The 23,330-nt window shown below is 40.4% G+C and overlaps 3 protein-coding genes across 9 annotated transcripts; 1 reads left to right on the plus strand and 2 right to left on the minus strand.

The window, feature by feature from the left end:
• Nucleotides 1–6,217: 6,217 nt before the first annotated feature.
• Nucleotides 6,218–10,022, minus strand: LOC114548605 (trafficking regulator of GLUT4 1). Its single transcript, XM_028568595.1, has 5 exons — nt 9,777–10,022; nt 8,308–8,607; nt 7,789–8,084; nt 7,571–7,700; nt 6,218–6,400 (listed from the first exon to the last, which is right to left on the minus strand). The coding sequence occupies exons 2-5, from the start codon at nt 8,537–8,539 to the stop codon at nt 6,384–6,386; spliced, it is 675 nt and encodes a 224-aa protein (XP_028424396.1). The 5' UTR covers nt 8,540–8,607; nt 9,777–10,022; the 3' UTR covers nt 6,218–6,383.
• A 383-nt stretch (nt 10,023–10,405) lies between these two features.
• Nucleotides 10,406–20,470, minus strand: kif22 (kinesin family member 22). Of its 3 annotated transcripts, none has more exons than XM_028567012.1 (13): nt 20,118–20,470; nt 19,583–19,795; nt 19,369–19,496; nt 18,950–19,095; nt 18,029–18,238; nt 17,160–17,550; nt 16,658–16,778; nt 16,126–16,243; nt 15,720–15,900; nt 15,085–15,170; nt 14,638–14,826; nt 14,449–14,508; nt 10,406–10,613 (listed from the first exon to the last, which is right to left on the minus strand). In XM_028567012.1, the coding sequence occupies exons 2-13, from the start codon at nt 19,768–19,770 to the stop codon at nt 10,584–10,586; spliced, it is 1,848 nt and encodes a 615-aa protein (XP_028422813.1). In that variant the 5' UTR covers nt 19,771–19,795; nt 20,118–20,470; the 3' UTR covers nt 10,406–10,583. The 3 variants fall into 3 exon arrangements, with proteins under 3 accessions (XP_028422813.1, XP_028422811.1, XP_028422810.1); XM_028567010.1 differs by having other exon boundaries at nt 19,583–19,777; nt 20,118–20,468; XM_028567009.1 differs by having other exon boundaries at nt 19,583–19,780; nt 20,118–20,468.
• On the plus strand, nt 20,250–23,103 carry pagr1 (PAXIP1 associated glutamate-rich protein 1). 5 transcript variants are annotated; one of them, XM_028567019.1, is made up of 5 exons: nt 20,250–20,330; nt 21,061–21,273; nt 21,620–21,953; nt 22,036–22,124; nt 22,715–23,103. In XM_028567019.1, exons 2-5 carry the CDS (start codon nt 21,105–21,107, stop codon nt 22,948–22,950), a joined length of 828 nt encoding a protein of 275 aa, XP_028422820.1. In that variant the 5' UTR covers nt 20,250–20,330; nt 21,061–21,104; the 3' UTR covers nt 22,951–23,103. The 5 variants fall into 5 exon arrangements, with proteins under 5 accessions (XP_028422820.1, XP_028422818.1, XP_028422819.1 ...); XM_028567017.1 differs by lacking the exon at nt 20,250–20,330 and adding an exon at nt 20,345–20,782 and having other exon boundaries at nt 21,058–21,273; XM_028567018.1 differs by lacking the exon at nt 20,250–20,330 and adding an exon at nt 20,345–20,766.
• Nucleotides 23,104–23,330: the final 227 nt, after the last annotated feature.

Below are 23,330 nucleotides of genomic sequence, written 5' to 3' on the forward strand. Positions count from 1 at the left end.
CTATTAATTTGAAAAAACAAACCAGAAACAAAATTGACTGAATAAGAGTTGGACTTTTTTTAATCATCCTCATGTAACATTCTGTCATTCTTGGCACCATTAATTGAACTTTTTACTTGTTCCACTTGACAGGGAGGTCAGAGGTCAGAGGTCAGAGGTCAGGACATTAGGATGTTTTTGATAAACACTGCTGCTCTGTGTCCCAGAGTACGGATAGAGCATCATGTCTGAGTCAGAAGCAGAGTCATGGACGTCGGGACAGAGGACAGACGCTCAGTCTAGATTTTAAATAGAAGAAGAGGGGGCAGAAAACACATGCAGTTTCTGATTATTGGGAATTTTCTCCTGTAGCCTGAGTGGAAAAGAAGCTCTTTGTGAAATCAGAGAGGGCTACTAATGTTTCACCTTAGTCACTGTTTGTTCCTCTCTGTGCTCTCGGCCTGACTGACAAACACCAGAGACGTCTGCCCTCTGCAGATCCTGTCACACTGTCCAAATGTTGGTGATACAACTAATAACAAACTTATATACAAGTGCTTTCCAAAATAGTATTAAATCAGAAGAAGGATTAATAACTGTCTTACTTTTTTTCCTCTGGCAGGTGCTTACAGAGTTAGTGTCTTACATTTTTAAACTAAGAACCATATGGAGATATTGAGAACCCCATACAAGTCTTACAAGTCATCATTTAAATCTTAAAATCTACAGGTAGCAAATAGAGATGCTAAAACTGAGGTTCCACACACACACACACACACACAAACACACACACACACACTCTTGCTGACACTTGTGAGAAGTCTGTGGTTTTATGAACACATTTTTTAAAGTAAGTAAACACACATACAGAACATTGCAATAGTCCAGGTCCAGATGTAATAAAAAAGGAAGCTGCAGGTAGGGGGACTGAACTGCTCATAATGTACTGCTCATAATCATACTGTAAAAAAAACAAAACACTCACGTTCAACCACTTTGAGCTGCATCAGAAACAATAGCCTACCAGAGATGGCCACCTGGTGATAAAAAAGTTTAATTCAATTTCTAATGATCAACAGAAGCTGCAAAGAAAGTTGATCAAAACAAGAATTCACTATACAGACTACTATACAAAAACTCACTTTATAGTGATGCAGACAGACTCTGATATAACTGTTAAATAATAGTAGTTATGTTCGCTCATGGAGGATTGATCTAAAATCTAGTGGTTTAGCAGATTTCTGTGAAACCACAAACATTTATTTAAAACCAAACTGTGTCCTCTCAGCAGGGACAAAGCCATGGCATTACTGCTGATTAAGAAAACACGTAATGGATAATGATGAGAGCTACGAGTAGCACATTACATCACAGAATTGTCTATTTTAGCACCAAACATCTGGCTGTCTGATGCTCTGAAATGGTTTACAAAAAATCACATTATTCTTTGGTTTGTGAGGGGGGAAAAAAGATTTATTTAGAATTATTTCAGCCCATGTTATTGAGTAACTCCAACTGGCAGCATAATAAATAAGTCAGTGTAAAAGAAAGACTGCTGCTGAAGATAAAAGCTAAAGAGAGGAATGAAAAGAAACTAAGAGCCTTAATAGAAGTATTATAGTGATATTTCACCAGAGCTCTGAATCCACTCTGTGATGATAAGTGGGTTTCATTTAAGGGACAATAATGAGCACATTGCTGCCACCTAGCCAGGATTGTAATGAAAAGTTAGCGGTTGAAGCTGGCAGAGATATTGTGGCAGTAGTACAGTAATAATGGGCCAAATATGCGACTCAAGCTCACATCACATTTAAATTAAGCTTCATGTAGATATCATACTTTATTATAACACAGTTCACGAGTAGAATTGCATTCACCCCTTTGTCACAAGCTTAGTAGTGTGGAATTTGTGTCACAATTATCTCGTTCTGAAGGGACAATTACCTGTTCTGAAGTTGGAAAAACTGCATTTTTGTACTACACAACCTCAGCTTGAACCAATTTTATGACAAAATCGTCATTTGGAAACACTGTCACGTTCAAACACCACATTCAAAACGTGTTCTGTGACTAGAACTGGGCCATCGTTAATTTGGTATTAATACCACCTGCTGTGATTTTCCTTCTGAGAAAAGTCAAAATGTCTGCCGTGGAAAAGACTTATCAGCAGTTTAGTTCACAGTTGAACTTTAACTTGTCATAGCAGAAAAGGCACAGATGTCACAAATAATAATAATTATGGCTCTATTCCATTTCGGTTTATTAGTTTAGTAAGCCCTGCCAGTGAGCCAGCATTCATAATACCAGGGTCCTGCAACTAGAGCAGCTAAATGGAGTGTGGTTATAATAAAAGTTATTAGTTACACCTGTGCTTTTCCTGCTTCTTTAAATGCATGTTCATTTACCACATTAGCTAAAAAGTTTTGACAGTTATTAATAGTTAGAGTTAGAGTGGTGTCAAAGTGAGCCTTTAATAATTAATACAGACGTATTCTTTCCAAATAGAAAATCTTCAACAATCCATTGAAGCATTCATTCACACTCATAATGATTTTTGTTCAGCCCCAGTGCTCTGCAAATTAAGCAGGCACTAATAGAACAACATCGCCACAGGTCAGTGTATCTCATTATTTTCAATGCTGACCGACAGGATGATCATGAGGCATCCAAACGCTGCCAAGTTGACTCACAGCCTCAGTGTTTATGTGACCCAGCTGGATAATCCCTGACCCACTTACTGCATCTGGATGTGAGTCTGTCTGGTATCCTGATCCTCTTCCAAGCAGTACTGTGCTATATAAACTTAATGCTAAATTAGCTGAGTACAAAGGAAAATACCTTTTGCTGTCAAAATGTTGACATTGGCGAGGGGGAATTTGCTGTTGTCAGACCTTGCGTGACTGCTGTCATCTTTCTGCAAATATAGTTGATTTTTACCTCTGTGAGCAAATGGAGTTTTGGTTTAAGAAAACTGTGACAGGAATTCATTTATATACTGAATATAGTCATGTTTATTTTGTATGTCCAGTATTGTTTTGTATGTCCGTTATTACAACAGAGCACTCACTTCAATGGAAGATATGCATCTCTTTATCAAGATCATGACTTTTATTATCATTTCCATGTAACATAGTTAAATAAAGCTGCAGTTTGTGTCCCAATTTTCTCTCTCGATCGATTAATCATTTGATCTATAAAACATTAAAAGGTAAACAGTAAAAGGTGCTCATCACAATATCTTGTTTTGTCCAACTAACAGTATACAAAACAGAAAGGTATTCATATTAATAAAGATAATGTACTATAATGTAAAAGCTGCAAATTGTCACATTTGAGAACAAATTCAAATTTTTGTTTTAGACATGCTACTAACATGGCTCTTGTGATGGTAATGTCGGTTGGTCCCTCCACCTCTTTAACTGAAATATTTCAAAAACTATCAGATGGATTTCCAAGATAATTTAATACAGACATTCATGGTTCCCAGAAGATGAACCCTACTGACTTTTTCCTGTAGCACCACCATTAACATTCACATTTTACAAACGACTAATCAACTATTAATATAGTTGGAGATATATTTTGTTGATTTATCATTGCAAAGCTAGTTTAAATAAATGGTGATATTGTTAATGTATCATTTGGCCATTGTGGTGCAGAACATACTACACTGTTAAATATTGATAACTGTTAGTTTGGGTGAAAAATCTATTACCAACTATAACAACGGTGTGTTTTCTTTATGATATTAGAAAACAAATTTGACTATTCACTGTTCTTGTTATGAAATAGGTCAGCGTAAGCGGCAGATAGTAATAGCTCCTTTAAGGGTTTTAAAAAAAAAAACAAAGAACATAATGAGGGAAATTTTGCTTTGATTTTGTTGAAGTTATCTGTAACTTAAGCTCTCACTACAGCCGCCCACACGGTGTTTGTCCACTGCTCAGGGCCTCTCCCTTCAGCATTTTGCTCTTCCTGCTGCTTGACAACAGCATTCGCTTTCAATTCCTGCGGTTTACACACTATCACGACCCGTTCGAGTACATTAAAGGTCCCATGACATGGTGCTCTTTGGATACTTTTATATAGACCTTAGTTGTCCCCTAATACTGTATCTGAAGTCTCTTTCCCGAAATTCAGCCTTGGTGCAGAATTACTCATAAGGAGCAGATTCTAGATCGGCCCATCTGAGTTTTCATTTCCTCAAAGGCAGAACAGGATACCCAGCGCTCGGTTTACACCTATCGCCATTTCTAGCCACTGGGGGACCATAGACAGGCTGGGGGAACTCATATTAATGTTAAAAAAAACTCATAAAGTGAAAGTGAAATTTTCATGGCATAGGACCTTTAATTCTTTCTTTGCTGCAAAACCCAATCTCACCTCAGAGGCTAAGCTCTCTGGATATTGCTCACTTTTGACACTCATTCTCTCCCATAAAAAACTAAATCTCTTTAATCTCCACTACTGCTCTTTATCTCTGCAAAACAAAGGAAACACGTTACATGCATTGTGTCTTTATTATGAATGTGCTGCAGAAGTATAATATTCAAAGTCAGCTTATCGTTGTAATTTTCAACTTTTATCATTGTACATTAATAATGGTCCACAACATGCCAATAACCACAAAGATTATAGAACCCTTTTAGTAACACAATGACTGTCAGTTAGTGTGCCTATACTTTAGATCCTAACTACCTAATGCTAACTCATATCAATTAGAGAATTGACACAATATTGAGTTATATCTGCAGAAAACATCAACTGTTGATTACAATTTAATTTATGTATTAAGTGCTAACAAAGGGGGGAACTCTTATTTAATCATTACAGAAAATTGTCTGCAGCAGGTGTAAACTCATGAGAAGTTGTGACATTTATCTACACAATTCAAAATCCAGGATATAGTAAATAAGGAGTTGTATCCATTCTTGATGAAAACCAGTTGCTTCAGATCACAGTGAGAATCACAGGTAGATTAGTTAAGAATACACAGTAGATATAATAATAATATTAATAAATCAGACTCAAAAAGTTCTCCACAGAACTGCTATTCAAATCGCACATCCACAAAACCATGTTTGAACCAATGTTTTACAAATTCAAAAGACCTACTGTGTGTGACAACATAATTAAGGTGTTCATCGCTGATTTAGGGGACAACAGAAGCCACACTGTCTGCTTTGAAAGTACAGGCTACCTGTGGATGCAGACGGAGGCTACAGCCACCAACTTTGACTGCAATCACAATCCATTTCATTTGTTAACCAAATAGTGATGCCAAAATGCATAAACAATGCTACCACCATCTGTCAACTGCAGCATAGCACTTCAAGAGCTTTACATTATGAAATTCTGTTTTCAAAATGATCTTTTACAAACATTATCAAAAGATTAGGTTATAGATGATGTAGCATGATTAGCGTCACTGTAAAATGAACGTGTCTTGCTACGGTGTTTTTTTGACTCACAGTGGTCAGTGGTGTCGAGCGGATATACAGTAAAGTTGCAGCAGAGTAAACAAAAACAAAAAAACCTTTTCCTCGATACAACAATTCTGTGGTTAGAGTTAGGTCTTTACAAAGCAAGAAACTTTCCCTCTCAATTTATTTGGCACACATTTTTCCTTGCAGTGATGAATGTGCCTTCTGTGTGAGACTTTCCATAATCCCTGCCAGTTTAGCACCCACAGCTAGTCCTTGGTAAGCCTCTTTTTCATCCTCTTTTTGCCACCCATAAGCTCACTCTCAAACACAAGATGTAAGGGTGGGAGTCATGAGAACCACAGAGAAGAGTCAGAAACAAGAGGAGATACTGTGAACCAAAGTGTTTCTTCTCTGTGAGGTGAATTACTGCTCTGTGATTCCAATGCAACCACAAATCCCAGAGCCTCTCTTCACGGATCCGAGGGGATTTAACGGCAAGCTGAAACTGTGATGAGTCCCGTCTTTGGGTGCAGTGAAGGATGGACTTGGGCGGACATTTTGTTGCATGTGGTGCTGAAGCCTGGGAGGCGGTTCTTCCGGTTTCATGTAATAACCACTTCCACTGGTCCCCCTTTTTCTAGTCCATCTTGTCGGAGTCAGTTTTGCGAGTGGTGATGGGATTCTCGAAGAGTTTATCAAGAATTGGTCAGACCAGAATACAAAGAGGCTGTTTAGATAGTCTACTCTCTTCTTCATCTAACAGACAACCCCCCCCACCCCCACCTCAGCAGCATTTGCATATTTTATTTTCTTCCATTAGCAAAAAGGGATTTATATAGATTACAGAAATACAAGTAAGCACTGTATATCGGGTGCATATTTGTCACACATCCAGGTAATGACTAGGTGGTAAAGACGGTGGTGCAGGTGTGGGCCATACGGTCAGTTGCCTTATCCAGTTTCATCCTGGGATGAAACTCAGGTTTTCACATTTACTAAGAAACAGAAAAGGAAGCATATTAGTGAAGGATATATAGTTTCTGCAACTTAATATGGATGTATAAACTTTTATAGACCACAGAGGACACGTTATATAATGAGAGGTTGTTGTTGTTGTTGTGAGCCCTTCAGCTCAAGTTGTGTGTTAAACTGCTCTTCCAGTCATCTCTTGGCTTAATGAGACCCAACAGGCTGCGTTCACAAAGTGAAGAGGCAAAGCATAATTTAACTGACTGACCCTTCACGTATATATTTAAACATAATGATAACAATAATAATACTACGGCAAATGTAGTTAAATCAAAACAAACTTAAAAGATTGAGATAGAAAATGAAAAGAAAGCAATCTTTCCATGATTTTGATGGAGAGTGGAGTCATGTGTACATACAGTACTGCAAAAGACAAATACTACTTTCTATACAAGTCTCTAATAAGAAACACTGATCGGTTATCGGAATCCCTTTATTTAGTAGAATGTAAACAACTCACACGCTGACATACATTATATACTACGGGACTACGGATGGAAATTAGCCCTTGGCTACAATCCGGCATGTTTACATGCATGTATTCCATGTTTGTTTATTAACATGCACTGTCCCAATCAAATAAATATATATAAAAAAATATATATATATATATAATTTTACATGTGATACAGGGACAGCAACACTTAACATTTTGCACATGCAAACAGGGCAACGAGGCGTACAACAGACAGCGGACTTAACATGTCACTCTACTGATAACACACACAGCAATCTGAGGCATGCAGCCAGTTACAGCTGGAGGCTGGAGGTCACCCGTGCAAATAAACAAACATGTCAGACAGTGTAGATTTAAGTCTGATGTGATTAATATGCTCTGATCTTTGTGTGGTGTTGACATAATTCCTAAAGTGCCGCAGTCTAGAAAGACTTGTGCAGGCATTGTTCCTAGTGGAATATTGTGCAAACATGGGTAATAACATCAGTGATTAGTCAGTTTGCGCTAACAAAGCTAAATATTATATTGTGATGGGATAAACAGTGACAGTAGCAGGTGTTTGGGCCAGGAGGATCAGTGGTAGCGGGGCTATTGCTACATATTCAAGGGGACGAATCACTGCACACAGTGGAGTAAAAAGGTGAGGTTAAGGTTTAAAGATCAGATTTGGGACACTCACTGGCGAGGTTGACAATGCAGGCGATGATAATGACCGTCCCTCCTACTAGTGACACCACAGAGAGCATCTTGGCCACACGTCCCAGACGCACAGCACCGTCCAGGTTTCCCTGCTCGAGACTGTTCTTGGACTGAAGGACAAAGTTGAACGGTTAGCTTGGGTTTGATACAGATGCGTATTTGTTAAAAAAAAAAGCAGACAAAAGATCCTGTTCTCACCATGATGGAGTAGACAAATCCCACAATGTTGATGGGCCAGACAGGGCAGAAGCAGGCTAGCACGGACAGGAAGAGGTAGTCTTTGACTTTGGACCGGTCCAAGGGCGGGTTGGTGGCGATGCTGGAGTGGCGAGAAATTGACGGCCTTGGCGAAAAGGCAGTGTAGCCGATAGAGCTCGCCCTGCTCCCCTTCCTGCTCTTGCTGTGATGGGGGTAAGAGATGGAGTGTTGTCTTCTGGGAGGAGAGCAGATGACTGGAGAGGTGCTCTCTGTGGACGTTGGGTGGATCCCATTGCCTACACATGAGGGACAGAAAGGATGGGCAAATGTTCAAACACACGAGGAGGTAAATGTGTGTGCGCTCTACCAGGAGCTCTCACGTGCACTGGAACTTGACTTTCCCTATAGAGCTGACTAAGCAGATGTATTTTCCCCTCCCCCCCTCCTCCTCCTCCCCCTCCTCCTCCTCCTCCTCCAACCACCCGCTGCCCTAATATGAGGTCAAACTCAGTCACTTACTGTTCTTCAGCTTCTCGTTGATGACTATGACTAGCTCGCCTTTGGATTTGCTGCGGGGAGGCTGCGTGCTGACCTGGCTGCTGCTGCTGCTGTGGATGTGTGGTTCATCCGCGACTGGTGGGCATGGCACAGAGATGGGGGCTTGGCTCGACAGAGAGTCCTCCTGGTCCAGCAGCGATGGTTGTTCCTTACCTGGCCCAATGGCAGGAGCTGGCATGATGTTCACAGCCATGCTGGCAGCAGAAATGGAAGCCTCTAGTTGTAGTACAGTCCTGTGTGTGCTGTCTGCCTGTAGTTCGCCTGGGAGCCAGAAAATGGTTTTAAGCATCTTTGTAAACAGAAGCTGCCCCCTCCCATCTGCTTAGGGAATGTACAAAAATTGTGGTGGGAAAGCGGGTTTGAAAAGGGAGTTTGTTAAACTTATTTTACTGCTATAAGCATGCTCTGAAATGTTTGGGATTGCAGTGTTTTCTCACCACAGTTAGATTGGATTGTATTCTAAACAAATACAATTTATAAAGATCAAATATTTAGATTGGTAAGATGAATTTTGTATGCAACACAGGGTGAAAGGTTAAAAGGTGCGTTTAGCCATATCAGGGATTTATTTTCCTCATCAAAATCAACTAGAAACATTAGTGATTTAACTTCCCATTTCTACAGAGCACGTTATTTATACATAGCCTACAGTAGCTTTTACCTTCACTATATTCTGCTTAACAGAAAACAGCTCTACAGTTAAGTTAAATATGTCTGAAAAAATGGTTTATTGACAGTGACAGCGCTTATTTCACAAATAAAGAATCCCATAAGTATGGCAATACTTCTCACTTTAATAACTTTCATACAGTCCCTTAATAGCCTAGATTCTGCTTTAGCCAATTTAGAGTTTTGATCGAGGCTCAATATCACGACAAGCCTCTTTGTAATCCACTTTTGACTTTAAATAACGTTTATATTTTTGATCACTTCTTATGCCAGGCTGAATTGTAAATAAATAGACTCGAGGTAAACCGATACAACACACGCATGTTCCACGGTAAATCACGCCTTATATTAAAATAGCAGATCAGCTCTATCAGATCACAATGACAAGGCGAGTACAAAGGCACGGCATGGAGGCAGGTTCCTTAGAAACGATAGTAGCAACGATGGTCTCTGTGCAGGTGTATACATATTTCATCATGTGTACACAAGCGCTAACGGCCATATGGTAATCTGTTGCTGGGCATAGAACAAAAAGGTGAAAAGGACAGATCAGAAAAGGATGAAGACAAAGGGGAAATACTCGAATGGACGAGTGGAGGAGGAGGGGCATTAATTAGCCTGCTGCTGCTAAATTGCAATGATAAGCAGAAAATAACGTGCGGCTTGCATTGGATTCTTGCTTTGCCATTTATTTTGAATTTATATTTCACAGGAGGAATATTTAAAAATAAAAAAAGGGTATGTAGATAAATCAAACTGACCTTTTAAATCCAGCGCTTGTCTCAACACAGCCGGAGAGTGCCTGGCTTTGGCATAGTTATTCTCAGGTGCATAAAAAAAAATAATCAGACGTGACCGAACATCTCTACAGCCACGATGTACGTGCAAACGAACAATATTTGTGGATAATCCGACAGTGTCCTTTATTTTATGTGAAAGCTGGAGAAGCGGCGGTGTTCCAGCATCGCAGTGTGAAATGGGGAGTCTCCTGGCAGGCTGGGTGGATCACAGAGGAGGGGTGTGTGTGAAATGAAAAGTGAAATCAAGCAGACTACGTGCTGTGGGAGGAAAAAGGGGGGGGGTGGATTATAGCATCCTTCTCTCCTCACCAAAAAAAAAAAAAAACGGCTTCACACTGGACTGAATGATGCTGCATCATATCAGTCAGTGATAAAAATAAATTAAAAAAACCGTGTCCTTGTGTCACCGCCTCGCAGAGGACAAGCATTCGCATTCAAAAAAATTAGCCCAATTAGGTTTGAAAACAAGAGATTGGCGACAACTCCCACCCAGAGATGGTGATTGATCTGCGAGGCGCAACAGGGAGCATTGGGTCATATGTTAAAGAGACCATCAGATTTATTTATGATCATGAAAATAAACACAAACATTCAATGACACATTTATTTAAAAGCAAGGGTGCGCCATCAGCTGGTACACAGTAGTAACTACAAAAACATCATAAAACAAAGCATAAGTGACAAAAAGCTTCTGAGATAGAAATACATTAGACGTGGCACGAAAAAAAAAAAAAAAAAAAATTTAAAAGACAAAAAATAAAAACAAATTCACTTTCCCATGGCACTCAGGATGTTGGCCTGTGAAAAAAAAAAAGAAAAGAAATATTAGCACTTAGAAAAAACAAGACCATCATTAAAAGCCGCATAATTTACAAATACTGGCATGATGGCCAGTATTTGTACATTATGTGGCTCCAATTTATTAGAGTAGAGCCATCTTAGCAGCTCTGGAGCTTATGGTCAATGCTAACATAGGGCCTACTCAATGCAGTGGCGGCTCTAGAACATTTGACATGGGGTGACAAAGGGGTAGCAAGAGATCTTGGCAGGGTGGCAGGGGAAGACTGTACATGGGAAACCCATATGTAAACACACCGCTATGGCCTACTACGCCCCGCAACACCCTGAACTGCTACAACTATTATTTCTAGTCATAGTTCCATTATCTTCATTGTTACTATAATTGCAACCGTCCATCAAACCAAACTGCTATAATTATTATGAATCATAATTCTCTAGATCTGTATACATCTCTGCGTCCCAACCGGCAGAGGCAAATTGCCGCCCACCAAGAGCTTGGGTCTGTCATAGGTTTCCGCCCAAAAGGAAGTTTTTCCTCACCACTGTTGCACCAAATGCTTGCTCTTGGGGGAATTGTTGAGTCTCTGTAAATTATAGTGTGGTCTAGACCTACTCTCTGTAAAGTGTCTTAAGAGTGAACTCTTAAGATTTGATACTATAAATAAAAATGTACTTTAGCTGAAATTAAATGGCTTGATCATATTTACTGATAGACAAAGAACATAATGGGTCTTATTTTATCAGTAATTATGATCAAAAAAGGTTAAACAAATGATAGAGAAACTGTAAAACATTAGATAATCTATGTATATATGTAAATCTTTACATATCTAACCCTATAACATACAACAGAATAGAAATAGCCAAAACCTGAAAACATGTCATGTTGCTATGCTACTGTACTGCAATTTATATGCATACCTGCAAACTCAAAAGGGCTGAAAAAGGTGACACCCCCTGCCGAAAAGCGACTAGTTTGCAGGTATGCTATATGGAACAAACCATATGGTCCAGGGGTAATTGCAAGCCTCTTCCTCTGTCATCTTCATCTGCCTCCTCCTGATCACTCTCTGAATATGCAGCCTCTTCATCCCTTACAGTCAATTCTTCCTTTCCCTTTTCTCTCATTTATCTCTGCATCTCCTTCCTTCTGTAGTCTTCTCCTGCTCTGACCCACCTGGTCTCTCCAGTTTACTGCCTTCTTCATTTCCCTCCTCTTCCTCCTGTGCACTACTCAGAATTGTCTTTGCTGGCAATATCCCCACTTTTACACTTCAGCTAATATCTCCAGCTACTCTGGCCTGCAATAGTCAAGATGTGAAAAGCTCTGGGGTCTCATTTATACAGGATATCATCAAATACACTAGCATATAACTGCAGAACACTGTAAATAACTAAATCTCTGTGTGCATATATCATCAAATGTCAAAGTCTGGAAACACAGCCATTAAGCTATTGCGCAATCGTTACGCTCTATGTCCTTGTTATCAGTCCGAACTTTAGTACTGTTCATAACAAAACCTGCATGAAAAAAAAAAAAAAAAGTTGCTCATTACATTTCGATTTCAAATTGTATCTCGGGGTGGGGGGGATACCACTAGTTGTTGCTGTGATTTTAGCAAGGTGTTAACAATCACAAATTGTTGTAGACTAGACATAAATACTGCGGTGAACCCGTGCGTAATGCTGCAGTAGTAATATAGTAATATAGCTGCGCTCTTGGATCTATGTACTGAATTGGGTCCAGTAGAGAGGGCAGTGCGCCGGAACCGTGCCATGCCGGTCCAAATACAGGTCCTCGCCACTCTGGGTGAAACCGGCTGTTTCCAGAGGGAAACGTCAGACAGCTATGCGTTTTTTAAAATTATATATAATCTTCAACTTCATCACTAAGCCTTGTTGGGATATAATATATAGTTCTGTTAAATATTCTATATATGTCTGGTATATCGAAGCTGTCCCCGAGTGCCGTAATGCCTGCCGTTTTGGAAGATTTTAATAAAAAAGGTAGTTTATAGATCTGGTTTCCCTACACTGTGCAACAACAGGCCGAAATTATAATTCAATTGGCGGCAATTCCCGAGCGTTTGAATGTTTTTTTAATTATTATTATTTCGGTGTAACGAAAGAACTGCCAGGGTCATTAACATACTTAGCATTCACGAGGTGCTTTACATTGACTATTTAGGGTTAGAAATGGGGGTGTACAGGAGAGGCTGATCCATGTACACACACTTGTAGTCAATCTGTGATTTATAAAGAGAACATTGCTTACAGGTGTGCGTACACACAGTTTTATAAATCCGACTTATTTTCGGCGTACGCCAATTTGGGCGAATCCTACGCACAGTTGTATAAATGAGACCCCTGGTTATCCTTTTATTACATTACACTCTAGAGCCATGTCGCTAATAAGTAGCCTAACAAACAACCTCAGAAGAGATTTATTACATGCACACAACAGTTACGTTTAGACTAGCCTTCTAAATCTCATTGTATGTGGTTTTCCCAGTTTGACAGTGAAGAATGTCACCTGGTTCAATTTGTGCAGCCTTATTGCCGTGATATGTGAGAGGAAGTGGATTTCATAGTACTCCTTAACTAATCACATACAAATGATCGCTCTCAGCAAGCACTGTGTAGTGTGTTGTAATGTAGTGCCATCGAAATGGAGACCCTCTGTAAACGTTAGAAATTCAAACATGCCAGTTCGTAATATTTTGTATTATGCTGTTCTTGTCTTTACTAAAATCAAAACTAATCGAAGGGCAGAATGCTCTTACAAATCACGAGGGAGCGATTTGACTTTTGGCTAATGTAACAGACGTGCTGTTGTTGATGCTGACTCGCCTTTAGCATACATTACATTTATTACAAATTTAACTTTAAATTAAACGTGCGTTTAAACTTCACCTGGGGAAACTGACTTCACCTTCAGAGGCAGCTCAGTTGCTCCGGTCTTTGCCGGGATGCAGGGCCACCACACTGCTGTGTGCGAGCCAGACTGAACACCGCTCTGCACGTTTGATGCAGGGACGTAGCTAAGTATTTGGAGGGACAGGAGGCTAAGATTACATCTACAATTATTTATAGGTCCCGTGGCATGAAAATTTCACTTTTAGATTTTTTAGCATTAATATGCATTCCCCCAGCCTGCCTATGGTCCCCCAGTGTCTAGAAATGGTGATAGGTGTAAACCGAGCGCTGGGTATCCTGCTCTGCCTTTGAGAAAATGAAAGCTCAGATGGGCCGATCTGGAATCGAAGGAGCAAGGTTACCTCCCCTTTCTCTACTTTGCCCACCCAGAGAATTTGGCCCACCCATGAGAGAGAGACATCATGGCTTTCAAACAAGCAAAGTGGCAGTTGGTCAAGTCTACACCCCCACCCTCCACCTTGCCCCCCCTCTCTCCTCCTCAATAGCTACAGACACAGAAATGGCACATACTAAGTAAAGCTCATCGTGGGACTGGCTCTAGTGGCTGTAATTCTGCACCAAAGCTGAATTTCAGGAAAGAGACTTCAGATACAGTATTAGGGGACCACTAAGGTTCTATATGAAAGCACCATGTCATGGGATCTTTAATATTAATTGTTTGTTTCAATGTTTTAAGAAGCTTGTGGACATAGTGGCACTTTGTTTTTACCGTTTTTTTAAAACACCAAAGTTAGGGGGGCATGTGAAACTTGTGAAAAAGTCAGGATCACCAAAATTAGTATAATTCATCCACATTTTCATGGAAATCCATCTAATAGTTTACATATTTCAGTCTGGGTCAGTGGTGGAACAACTGACTGTGGCAAAAACACATTTTACTTAAGACTTGGCTTACCTTCATGAAGGAGGAAAATCTCTTTCCTGTCATACCCTCAACTTTAACCACATCTTCCAACTGCAAAATACAAACCATACATAAAGTTAACACAAGCAAATTAAGTCAGAAAAAAAAACACTAAAGATGAGGTATTGTTGTAGAGAGTTGTGTGATAAAAGATCTGAGCTCGACATTTTCTCCACTAACATTTAAGAAGTGACCATGGAGCTCCCTCCAGCCCAGGATGAGCTTTGCCTTCTTGTCGCCAATCTGCTGCAGACCCTTCAGCTCTTTTAGTGAGCCAGTATTCAGAACGTGCAGGATTTTCTGTCTGGAGTGCTCCAGCACAGATGTGTCGAGTTGGGACTCCCAGCTGTTCTCTTTACCATCTGGAGGCTGAAAAAATAAGTCTTATTAAGTCATTAAAAAAAACAAACTATTTTTACACAATTATAGAAAATGCATGATTTTTTTCTTAAGTGTCATTGGTCTGAAAAGGAGGTTCATCATTAACCATATAAATCTAAGATTGTGTAGTGTCAGTCAAGACAAAAACAACTTGAACCGAATGCACTACGTCTGCTTGTATCGGGTGCTTGCAATTCTGCAGATGTGTCAAGCTAAGATCAGCACAGTCAAAGCTTGGATGCTGACCTCAACCTGGTCTGAAATCTTCTTTCCCTTCTTAATGCAGACGGACTGTTTTTTGACGACAGCAAGCTGCTGAAGAGGCTGGAACACTGATAGGGAGGAAACCACATATACAGTAATGCTTAATTCATTTAATGGTACACATCTGTTAAGGAAAATACTCACTCGAGGGGGAAAACCCCCACAATTTTAACAAATTATGCATTAAAACAGTTCACATTTTGTTTGGGGTTTAGTGCCGTTTTAAAGCTAAATGTGTGAGATCGATACCAAGGTATCCGCCTCACTCCCCAAGCTGCTGAGGGGTGTAAAAATCATTCCTCCTCATCGTCATTGGATACATTTGGCTTCTATATTGTAGGCTGAGCTCTTGTATCAAATTGCAGCTCATCAATAACTCCAGTGATTCAACATGATAGAATTAGTGAGTGACTACTCTTTAGGGAAACATGAACAGCAGAAAATTACACAATAGGAAACCTTTCCAAGGTCATTTTCTCCTTTAGCACTCTCTCATTCAAGGACAATTTAAAGACAGTTCCCATGAGATCACTCATTTCAGCTAAATTCATACAACTTGAATTTAAATGTGAATAGATAAGTTCCATCTATGAACTCATCTGTCATTTCTAACAGACCTTGTAGGGGTTGGACCACGGCCTGCTGCTTTTTGGCATTTGTAGCAGTTGACGGCTTTCTTTGCAGAGGAGCACTGTTGTTTGTGAAGGCGGGCTCCTGTTTGGCACTGGACTTTTCTCCAGCCAACCGACTGAACTGCATGGCCTTGTTCTCAAACTCCCTCTGCTTCTCCTTGAGCTCCTGTGAAAACAAAGAGTGGCAAGGTTGGCCATCAAATATCCACTAAGAAGAGTTGATTGATCAGTTTAAAGATCTAACAGCTGTCAGCATCTGGCATATCGCATACAGACAGAGACAAAAGTTGGTCCAAGTGCATATATAAATTACTAAAAAGCTAATATTATGCAGGGTTGCATGACACCCATGTGGATGAACTCAAGTTTTGATGTAGGTGTGGGTTTTCACCTGGATCTCCTTGCGAGACTGGGCCACACTCAGCATGCTGAGCTTATCCTTGTCCTGGCAGTTCATCATCAGCTTCTCCAGGGCTACTAGTCTGTCCATCACTGACGGTTCTGACGGACTGAAAGAGAAACAAACAAACAAATTAAGAAAGAGGAAAAGTAGGTTAGACAACGAGGGGGGCAGTATGGTTGGGGGCTGTGAAATGCACTCTGACAAATACACAGCGCAGAGATTCATATAGCACAGACTGATTCATACACCTGATAACAGATGGCAACAAAGCAGTCCATCTTTCCTAAAGAGATCCCAGTAGACACAGCAGCTGTAGCCAATGGGAGCACTGCAGGGAGAGTTGCTTTCAGCACAAGTTATAAAATCATGGCCACTGATTTGAGGCTGAGGCTTGTTTAAAGTGCAGTTGTGTGGACTGGATTTGATGTTGTAGCTTTCAGCAGACGCATTTTCTTCACAGTCAAACAATTCCTTAGATTAGCCAAACAACGTGTGTGTGAGTGTGTGTGAGATCTTTAACCTGTGAAAATGTGCAGAAGGTGAGGAACCATCCTGTTCAGTTTTCCTGTCGTCTTTATGTCTCTTCTTCAGTGGCTCAGTGCCAGACCCCCCTGCCTTGTGGTCTTCTTTGGCCCGCTTCACTGGAGACGAAGGCAGAAGGGAAATTAACCGTTTAGTATTCAGTGCACTCGAGCAGCAATGTTTGTGTGGTTCTCTAAAGCAATTCAGATGAAGGGTGCACAGCATCAGTCAAGGCTGCATTGCAGTGAAGAACAGCATCAAGAATGTATTTGAGACAATGCTATAGGAAAGAAAATGCATAAAAACAGCACACTGAAGAGGGGTTTGAAACAAAAATTCAGACATCCATCACACCCTGAGACCTCCAGCTGTTTACTTTGGGATGTGACACAGATGCCCCCTATTGGCCTTGGATTACACTCCCTTCCTTTTCTTGGCCCGTTACATTTCTTTCTATACTTGGATGAAAGAGTGCATGCAATTCTCTCAGTTTTACTCACCTGGCAGCACAGCCACAGTTTCACAGGTGAAGGGCTTGTTAACAACGAGTTTGGATTTGGAGGCAAAGTTGAGCGCATTAAATGTATCAAAATAGTATTTGTACTCTGGTGCAATATTGGTGATCATGACGGAGTGCGCCGAGCCGCCCAGAGAGTCCTGTAGCAGCCGTGTCAGTTTACTGTCTCTGTACGGCACACGGACGGCAGTGCCAGAGTTAAGAGAGTCCACGACCTTGCTGAGAGTGAAGAGAGACAGGTTGATGGCGCCGCTCTCCTTCAGGCGGATGCCCTGGTTGCCGGTGCGACGGTTGTCCTCAGACCCAGCCAGGTCGATCAAGTACAGCTTTCCTGTCTGTTGTCTGTGGGGCAAGGCGCGCTGAGTCCGTACAACCTAGAGCATTGAAAAGATTAAGATTTGACACGGGGCCAAGACACAGAGGTCAGACATGGTAGAAACAGGGGAGAGGAGGGAGGACAAGAGATAAATGCAAGGTTAAATGAGGTAAAGTTAGGCAGCAAAAGAGGCTTTTGATAAATGTGACACATTATGTATTCAGCAATACAACATAGGAAGTAAGAATGCAGAAAAAGGGCAAAGTTAGTTAAAGGAAACCAGGTTGTTTCTTTCCCAGAATAGTCCCAAAAGGCCCAGAGGTTGCTAGTGGGAGTGTTGCAGGAGAGAATTGATTTCAGCACCAGCTACCAAATCCTGACCTACTGCTCCGAGGCCACGACCTGTTTAAGATGCTTTTTGACTAACTACTAGATAACCATGCATATCAGTCCAAAGACAAAAACAAAGTGACTCTCGAAGATAATTATAAATTAACAAAGTCTTTTCTCAGGGTTGATCAGATTATATATCAAACCTTGATGAGGAGGACTGCATGGCTGCGGCTGGAGCGCTGGTTTAGTTTGGTAGAAGCTGTAGTACGATTAAGGCTGGCAGGGACAAAGTGTTTGTCAAAATCTGAGAAGGAGGAGATGGTTGAGAGAGTGAGGCCAGGGATCAAGATGTTCTTGTCTTTGTCCTCTCTGATCGGCAAATCCTGGGAGCTTGGTGATAGAAGATCTAGCACCTAAAAAAAAGATAGATTGTACATTGTCAAACATAAAAAAATAAATAAAACAAAATATAGCATTGGACTAAATAACCACAGATGATTTAAAAGCACAACAGAAACCATTACAAACAGACAAGCAACAAGGTGGATAGCAAAGGTATTAAAGTTTTTTGAAGGTGAAGAGAAGTTTAGGGATATGGAAGGGGAGCACAGTTATGAGCGGTTCAAATTAAATTGAGGAATTGACATTTTTTAAAACAGAGTGATATGGTTTTAAGGCATGGGAGTTCATGGGGAGGGGGTTACATTTACATGATCATTAGTCGAGTTTGGTTCTCATTTAAAAAAAAAAAAAAAGAAAACTAATTATTCAATAGAGAAGTGTTGTAAATAGTAAGGTTTTAGCAAAAATGCATGTGCTTGGTAAGAACTGAGCACGAGACTAGAAAACAAGACTTTGATTATACCACAAAAGTTGTGAGTTTGTAAACCGATGATATAGTTTTGCTGCTGTCAAACACAGAGCCCTATTACTTTAATGCATCCAGACTTCCATTTTTTGTGTCTCCGTGTAGGCATGCATGATAAAAAGTTTCCTTAAGAAACAAGGCAACACTTGGTGAGTAATTGATATACAAATTGTCATTTTGAGGGTGAAGTATTCCTTTAACAACGAACAGAGAAAATGAAAATACTGGGTCACACTATGCTGCCAACCATGTATACCTTCTCATTGTAAATTTCCAAATAAGACATGCCAATGCTGTAGTCCCATCCTTCATCCTCAGCTTTGACCAACTTGAAGACCTCACTAACAGCTCGAGGGATCACCCCTGGCTGATCCGAACTGCCCATCATGGTGTGGGTCTTACCTATGAAAGAGGATGTGGTGAGTTAGCACAAAAACAGGAAAACAGAGCATCCATATACAAAAGGAGTTTAAGAACAAATTGTCTCAATATAACGTGACTCCACAAAGTATTCTAACTGGTACATTATTATATTGCTATTAAATATAATATTACATATAATTAAAATGAGTGTGTGTATAGATAGAGAAACTGAATGTGCCTTGATTGCCATCTTTAATATGCAACCAAGTAAACAATGTACTAGTTAAAAAATGCAATATTGCTGTAACAAACCAGCTCCTGTCGGTCCATAGGCAAAGACGCTGGCATTTTGTCCATTCAGTATGTGTGGTAGAATGGGCTTCACTGATGAAACGAAAACTTCTTGCTGTGTCGTTTGCTCACCATGAAAAGCGTCGAAACTGTTGGACAATATAGATATAGATGTTAACAATAGAATAATTTTGAAATGATAACAGCTGAGTGCTAAGAGGCTGAGGACACTGACTGGTATTTGACTGTTTCTGTAGCATTTCTCCAGTTAATTATTTCCAGGTTCTGGGAGTCCAGGCCTCTTACACACGGTCCCTCGTCTTTATCATCTGGATTGTCCATATAGGGTCGCAGACGAACCGCTACCCGAACCCTGGACGTCTTCTTGTTTGCTCCATCTGGTACTGCCACACGCTGAGCCATGTTGGAACTCCTCAAAACAAAAGGCCTAACGTTAGATAATAACATGTAAGCCAAATAATGTTCGAATTCACGCTGTGTTTAACGCTATCTGTGAAAAATGGTATCTTAATAAAAGCAGATTAACAACTGGGCTAACCGGTAGATTTCAATTAAATTGAGAGTCCCCTCAAACAAAGCATTGCAATAATAAGATACGTTTTACCTTATTTACAATAATGTTAGCTCCATTCGGCTAATAACAAGCTAAGGTTAGCTACCGTTAGGCCACGTTTAAGGTAAGTTACTCGCCTAGCTACGGTTAGTTACTGCTTTACCGAGTGTATTACTGATGTTTCATTAGTGCTTACCGATATTATTTGCTGACTCCTTGTTCAAAACTTTTGTTATTCTGCAAGTTCTACAAACATTGCGGACGCTGTCTTTTAACAATGGCGATCGAGACCTCAAAGCATAACCGAACACTTTTCAAATGAGGAGCGCTGCAACCGGAAACGACCATTAACCAATCAGAACTTGCTCACAAATTGGCGCCTATTTGATGTCCAGCGTCCTTAAATAAGGTTAACTCGTGCATCGAATAATAGTACTCAGCATTATTGTATATAACCATATATGCATATTTTGAAATAATGAATTAACGTGAATAGTGAAGCTAAATAAGTTTAATCAATTTCGGCCGACATGTATTCAGCCCTTTATGCGATTGCGCGCTGCGCAGGAAGTCGTGCTTAAAGTAGATCTCTACTACACTCTACTACGGTTGTTCGCTACGTCGATGCACTATCCATATGATGTTGAATCAGCGAGAATGCGCAGAATCAAGCAAATCGTCACACAGCTCTTCTAGTCCAAAATGGCGCTATGTTTACGTCTCTGTATAATCGTGTATTATCTCTAGCAAGTCTCATGGAGAGCTTTGGTGATTTAATATACTGGGAAAGATAATTGGACCTAACATTTAGCTACAGCGGTGATCTACGACAAACCGGACATTCGGTAATGACAATTTAAGGCACGTATCTTATCTAATTGTTATTTGCTGTCCAGAAATAGCTGACGGTTAGGCCTGAAGTTAACCAGTAAAGACAAGATTACGTTTCATGTGTTGCTTTGTTGACTGCTTGCAATTCAGCTAAGTTAACAGCTATCGTTAGGCTACAAGTTAAAGGTTACAGGCATGATATTAGTCTTGGTTAGCTCTCAAATAACTCTTACTTCACATACCTATAGTTACTTTCGGTTTTACTAAAATACTAATACTTTTTCATAATTCATGCTTCTGTTTAGCAGATCTGTGGCTATAAAGTTCACCAGCAGCAGCAGGAACTGGAAGGATGCAGGCTGAGGCCACAGACTCTTCACTGAGAGAGGGCATAGAGGCTCTGGGTGTGAAGGACACAGAGAGACCTGCAGCAGGCAAACAGGAACAGGACAACACAGAGCAACAGGACACGGAGATGACAGCTGCCACAGATGAGGATACAACAACCAAGGATGTAAAGGGTAACTCTATTAAGAAACACAAATAAAGAATAAAGAAAGAGGGACCTTTTACTATCTGCAGCTAAACATCAAGTACACATAGGCAAGAGGTTTTACCACTAAGGAAAAGTCTTTATTCAGAGTCTTAAAAGTGCCCAATCCAGATGGGCATAACAATTGTTGTGACCTTTGTTTTCCTGCTTAAATAGCTTTGAATTATTTTCCCAAGTTGTTTTATAGTTTTACTCCGTGCTTATGTAATATATGTACAGTATCATAGTATAATTTATCTGCAGTAATCTACGTAAAATGTAATCATGAAGTTGTAATTCTGCTTTTGTTCTATGCATTTTTGCTGCCTTCTCAGATGGAGACACATATGCAGTGGAAGAAGAAGCCAACAAGGATGAACCTCAGGCTGACACAGGGCTGGATGGTGAAGAGGGAAAGCAGGCTGCAGGAGTGGACGGTGAATGGGAGCTTCCGTACAGTGACGAGGAAATGGAGGACCCCAAAAACTGGATGCCCCCTCCTGCTGAGATCAAAAGACTCTATGAGCTCCTCTCTAAAGGGGAGATGCTGGAATTGAACTTTGTGCCTCTTCCTAGGAGGCCCCCTACACCTGAACGCACCCCGTCACCTGAAAGAGATGACGAGGACGAGGCAGCAAAGGAAAGGGAGAGGGACGAGAGAGAACGCAGGTCAGTATACCTATTTCTCATTGTTTCATTTCTACGGATTATTGGTTGGTGTACAGGCTAATTACTTCTTTTTTTTTATCAGGCCTCCAACTCCAACTGAGTTTGACTTTGATGAAGAGCAAACACAAGCCACTCCGAAAAATGCCTTTGTGAACAGACGCAGAACACCAGGTAATGACAACTGAGATTTGATTTTTAAAACCTTGATCAGCATAAGCTACATTAATGAGCAGTGGTGGGTGAAGTATTCAGATCCTTTACTTAAGTAAAAGTACTAATACCACAATGTAAAAATACTCTTGTAAGTCCTGCATTGAAAATGTTACTTGAGTAAAAGTATTTAAGTATCATCAGGACAATGTACTCAAAGTATTAAAAGTAAAAGCACACAATGCAGAAAAATCCTTACATTTTAGAAACCGGAAACGATCCAAACAGTTCTGTCAATCAACTAAGTGTTTAATTGGCTAATCATTTCAGCTGTACTGTAGGCCTGCATCTTGTTGGGTAGTTTAATTTATAATAAAACATTGTATTTTATACACATTTTGTGTGCATGAAAAGAAGACTCAAGTAAAGTACAAGTACCTCAAATGTGTGCTTAGGTACAGTACTTGAGTACATGTACTCAGTTACATTCCAACACTGTGTTTTGTCTTCTCTTAGTTCTTCATCGTTGGGTTTCATTATATTCTAGGAGCTCAGTAGAAGTGGTGGTTTTAGGGAAATCCGGTTGACGTTTTTTTTTCCTTCTCTCCCAGGATCTTCAGCCCGCTCTTCTGTGAAAAGGGAAGCTCGGCTGGACAAAGTACTGTCAGACATGAAGCGCCACCGCAAAATTGAGGAGCACATCATGCGCACGGGTCGAGATCTCTTTAAGAGCGAAAAGAAGCTGGAGGAGGCTCTGTCTCCAAACAGCCAAAAGGAGCGGGAGAAGGAGAGGGAACGAGACAGCAACCCCAACACCATCTTTTCCCCGAGACAGAGGAGATACTAAGTATTAAGAGATGAAGACTTGACCACAGGCAAATAAGGCCAAGAGCTTTCTGAGGATTTCTCAAAACTTGAATTTTTTAATGTTACCGAGTTTTGTATGTTTTCTATGTGTGTTTTGTATGTTGGCAATAAACATAACCATGGGAAATGTTAACTGTTGTAGTCAGTGTGCAAGGGTAGGTGATATGGACAAAAAAAATCCCTCTTAACGGCATATGATCATGATAGCAGTCTTTGTAGTGATATTACAGAAATGCATGGATTCTGGCACCCTCTAGAGGCTCACTTTTACCCTGTGATCTATTTTATAGTCTATGCTTATATTTGAGCAATGATGTCCAGATTTCAAAAATGGAATTTGATAAATTATGCAACATTGAC

The sequence above is a fragment of the Perca flavescens genome, chromosome 21 (genome assembly GCF_004354835.1).
Source record: "Perca flavescens isolate YP-PL-M2 chromosome 21, PFLA_1.0, whole genome shotgun sequence".
In the NCBI taxonomy this organism is placed as follows: Eukaryota; Metazoa; Chordata; class Actinopteri; order Perciformes; family Percidae; genus Perca; species Perca flavescens.

Bases quoted from the DNA above. Each gene is read 5' to 3' on its own strand.
- pagr1 (XM_028567019.1), top strand. From the start codon at position 21,105: ATGCAGGCTGAGGCCACAGACTCTTCACTGAGAGAGGGCATAGAGGCT. The intron at 21,274-21,619 runs GTAACTCTATTA...CTGCCTTCTCAG, and splicing joins AACAACCAAGGATGTAAAGG to ATGGAGACACATATGCAGTG. The intron at 21,954-22,035 runs GTCAGTATACCT...TTTTTTTATCAG, and splicing joins AGGGACGAGAGAGAACGCAG to GCCTCCAACTCCAACTGAGT.
- LOC114548605 (XM_028568595.1), bottom strand. From the start codon at position 8,539: ATGGCTGTGAACATCATGCCAGCTCCTGCCATTGGGCCAGGTAAGGAA. The intron at 8,085-8,307 runs GTAAGTGACTGA...CCTCATGTGTAG, and splicing joins CAACGAGAAGCTGAAGAACA to GCAATGGGATCCACCCAACG. The intron at 7,701-7,788 runs GTGAGAACAGGA...TTTGTCCTTCAG, and splicing joins GATTTGTCTACTCCATCATG to TCCAAGAACAGTCTCGAGCA.
- kif22 (XM_028567012.1), bottom strand. From the start codon at position 19,770: ATGGCTCAGCGTGTGGCAGTACCAGATGGAGCAAACAAGAAGACGTCC. The intron at 16,244-16,657 runs GTTAAAGATCTC...TTTCTCTTTCAG, and splicing joins CCTTCTGCACATTTTCACAG to TCCGTCAGAACCGTCAGTGA. The intron at 14,509-14,637 runs GTTAGTGGAGAA...TGTATTTTGCAG, and splicing joins TCCATGGTCACTTCTTAAAT to TTGGAAGATGTGGTTAAAGT.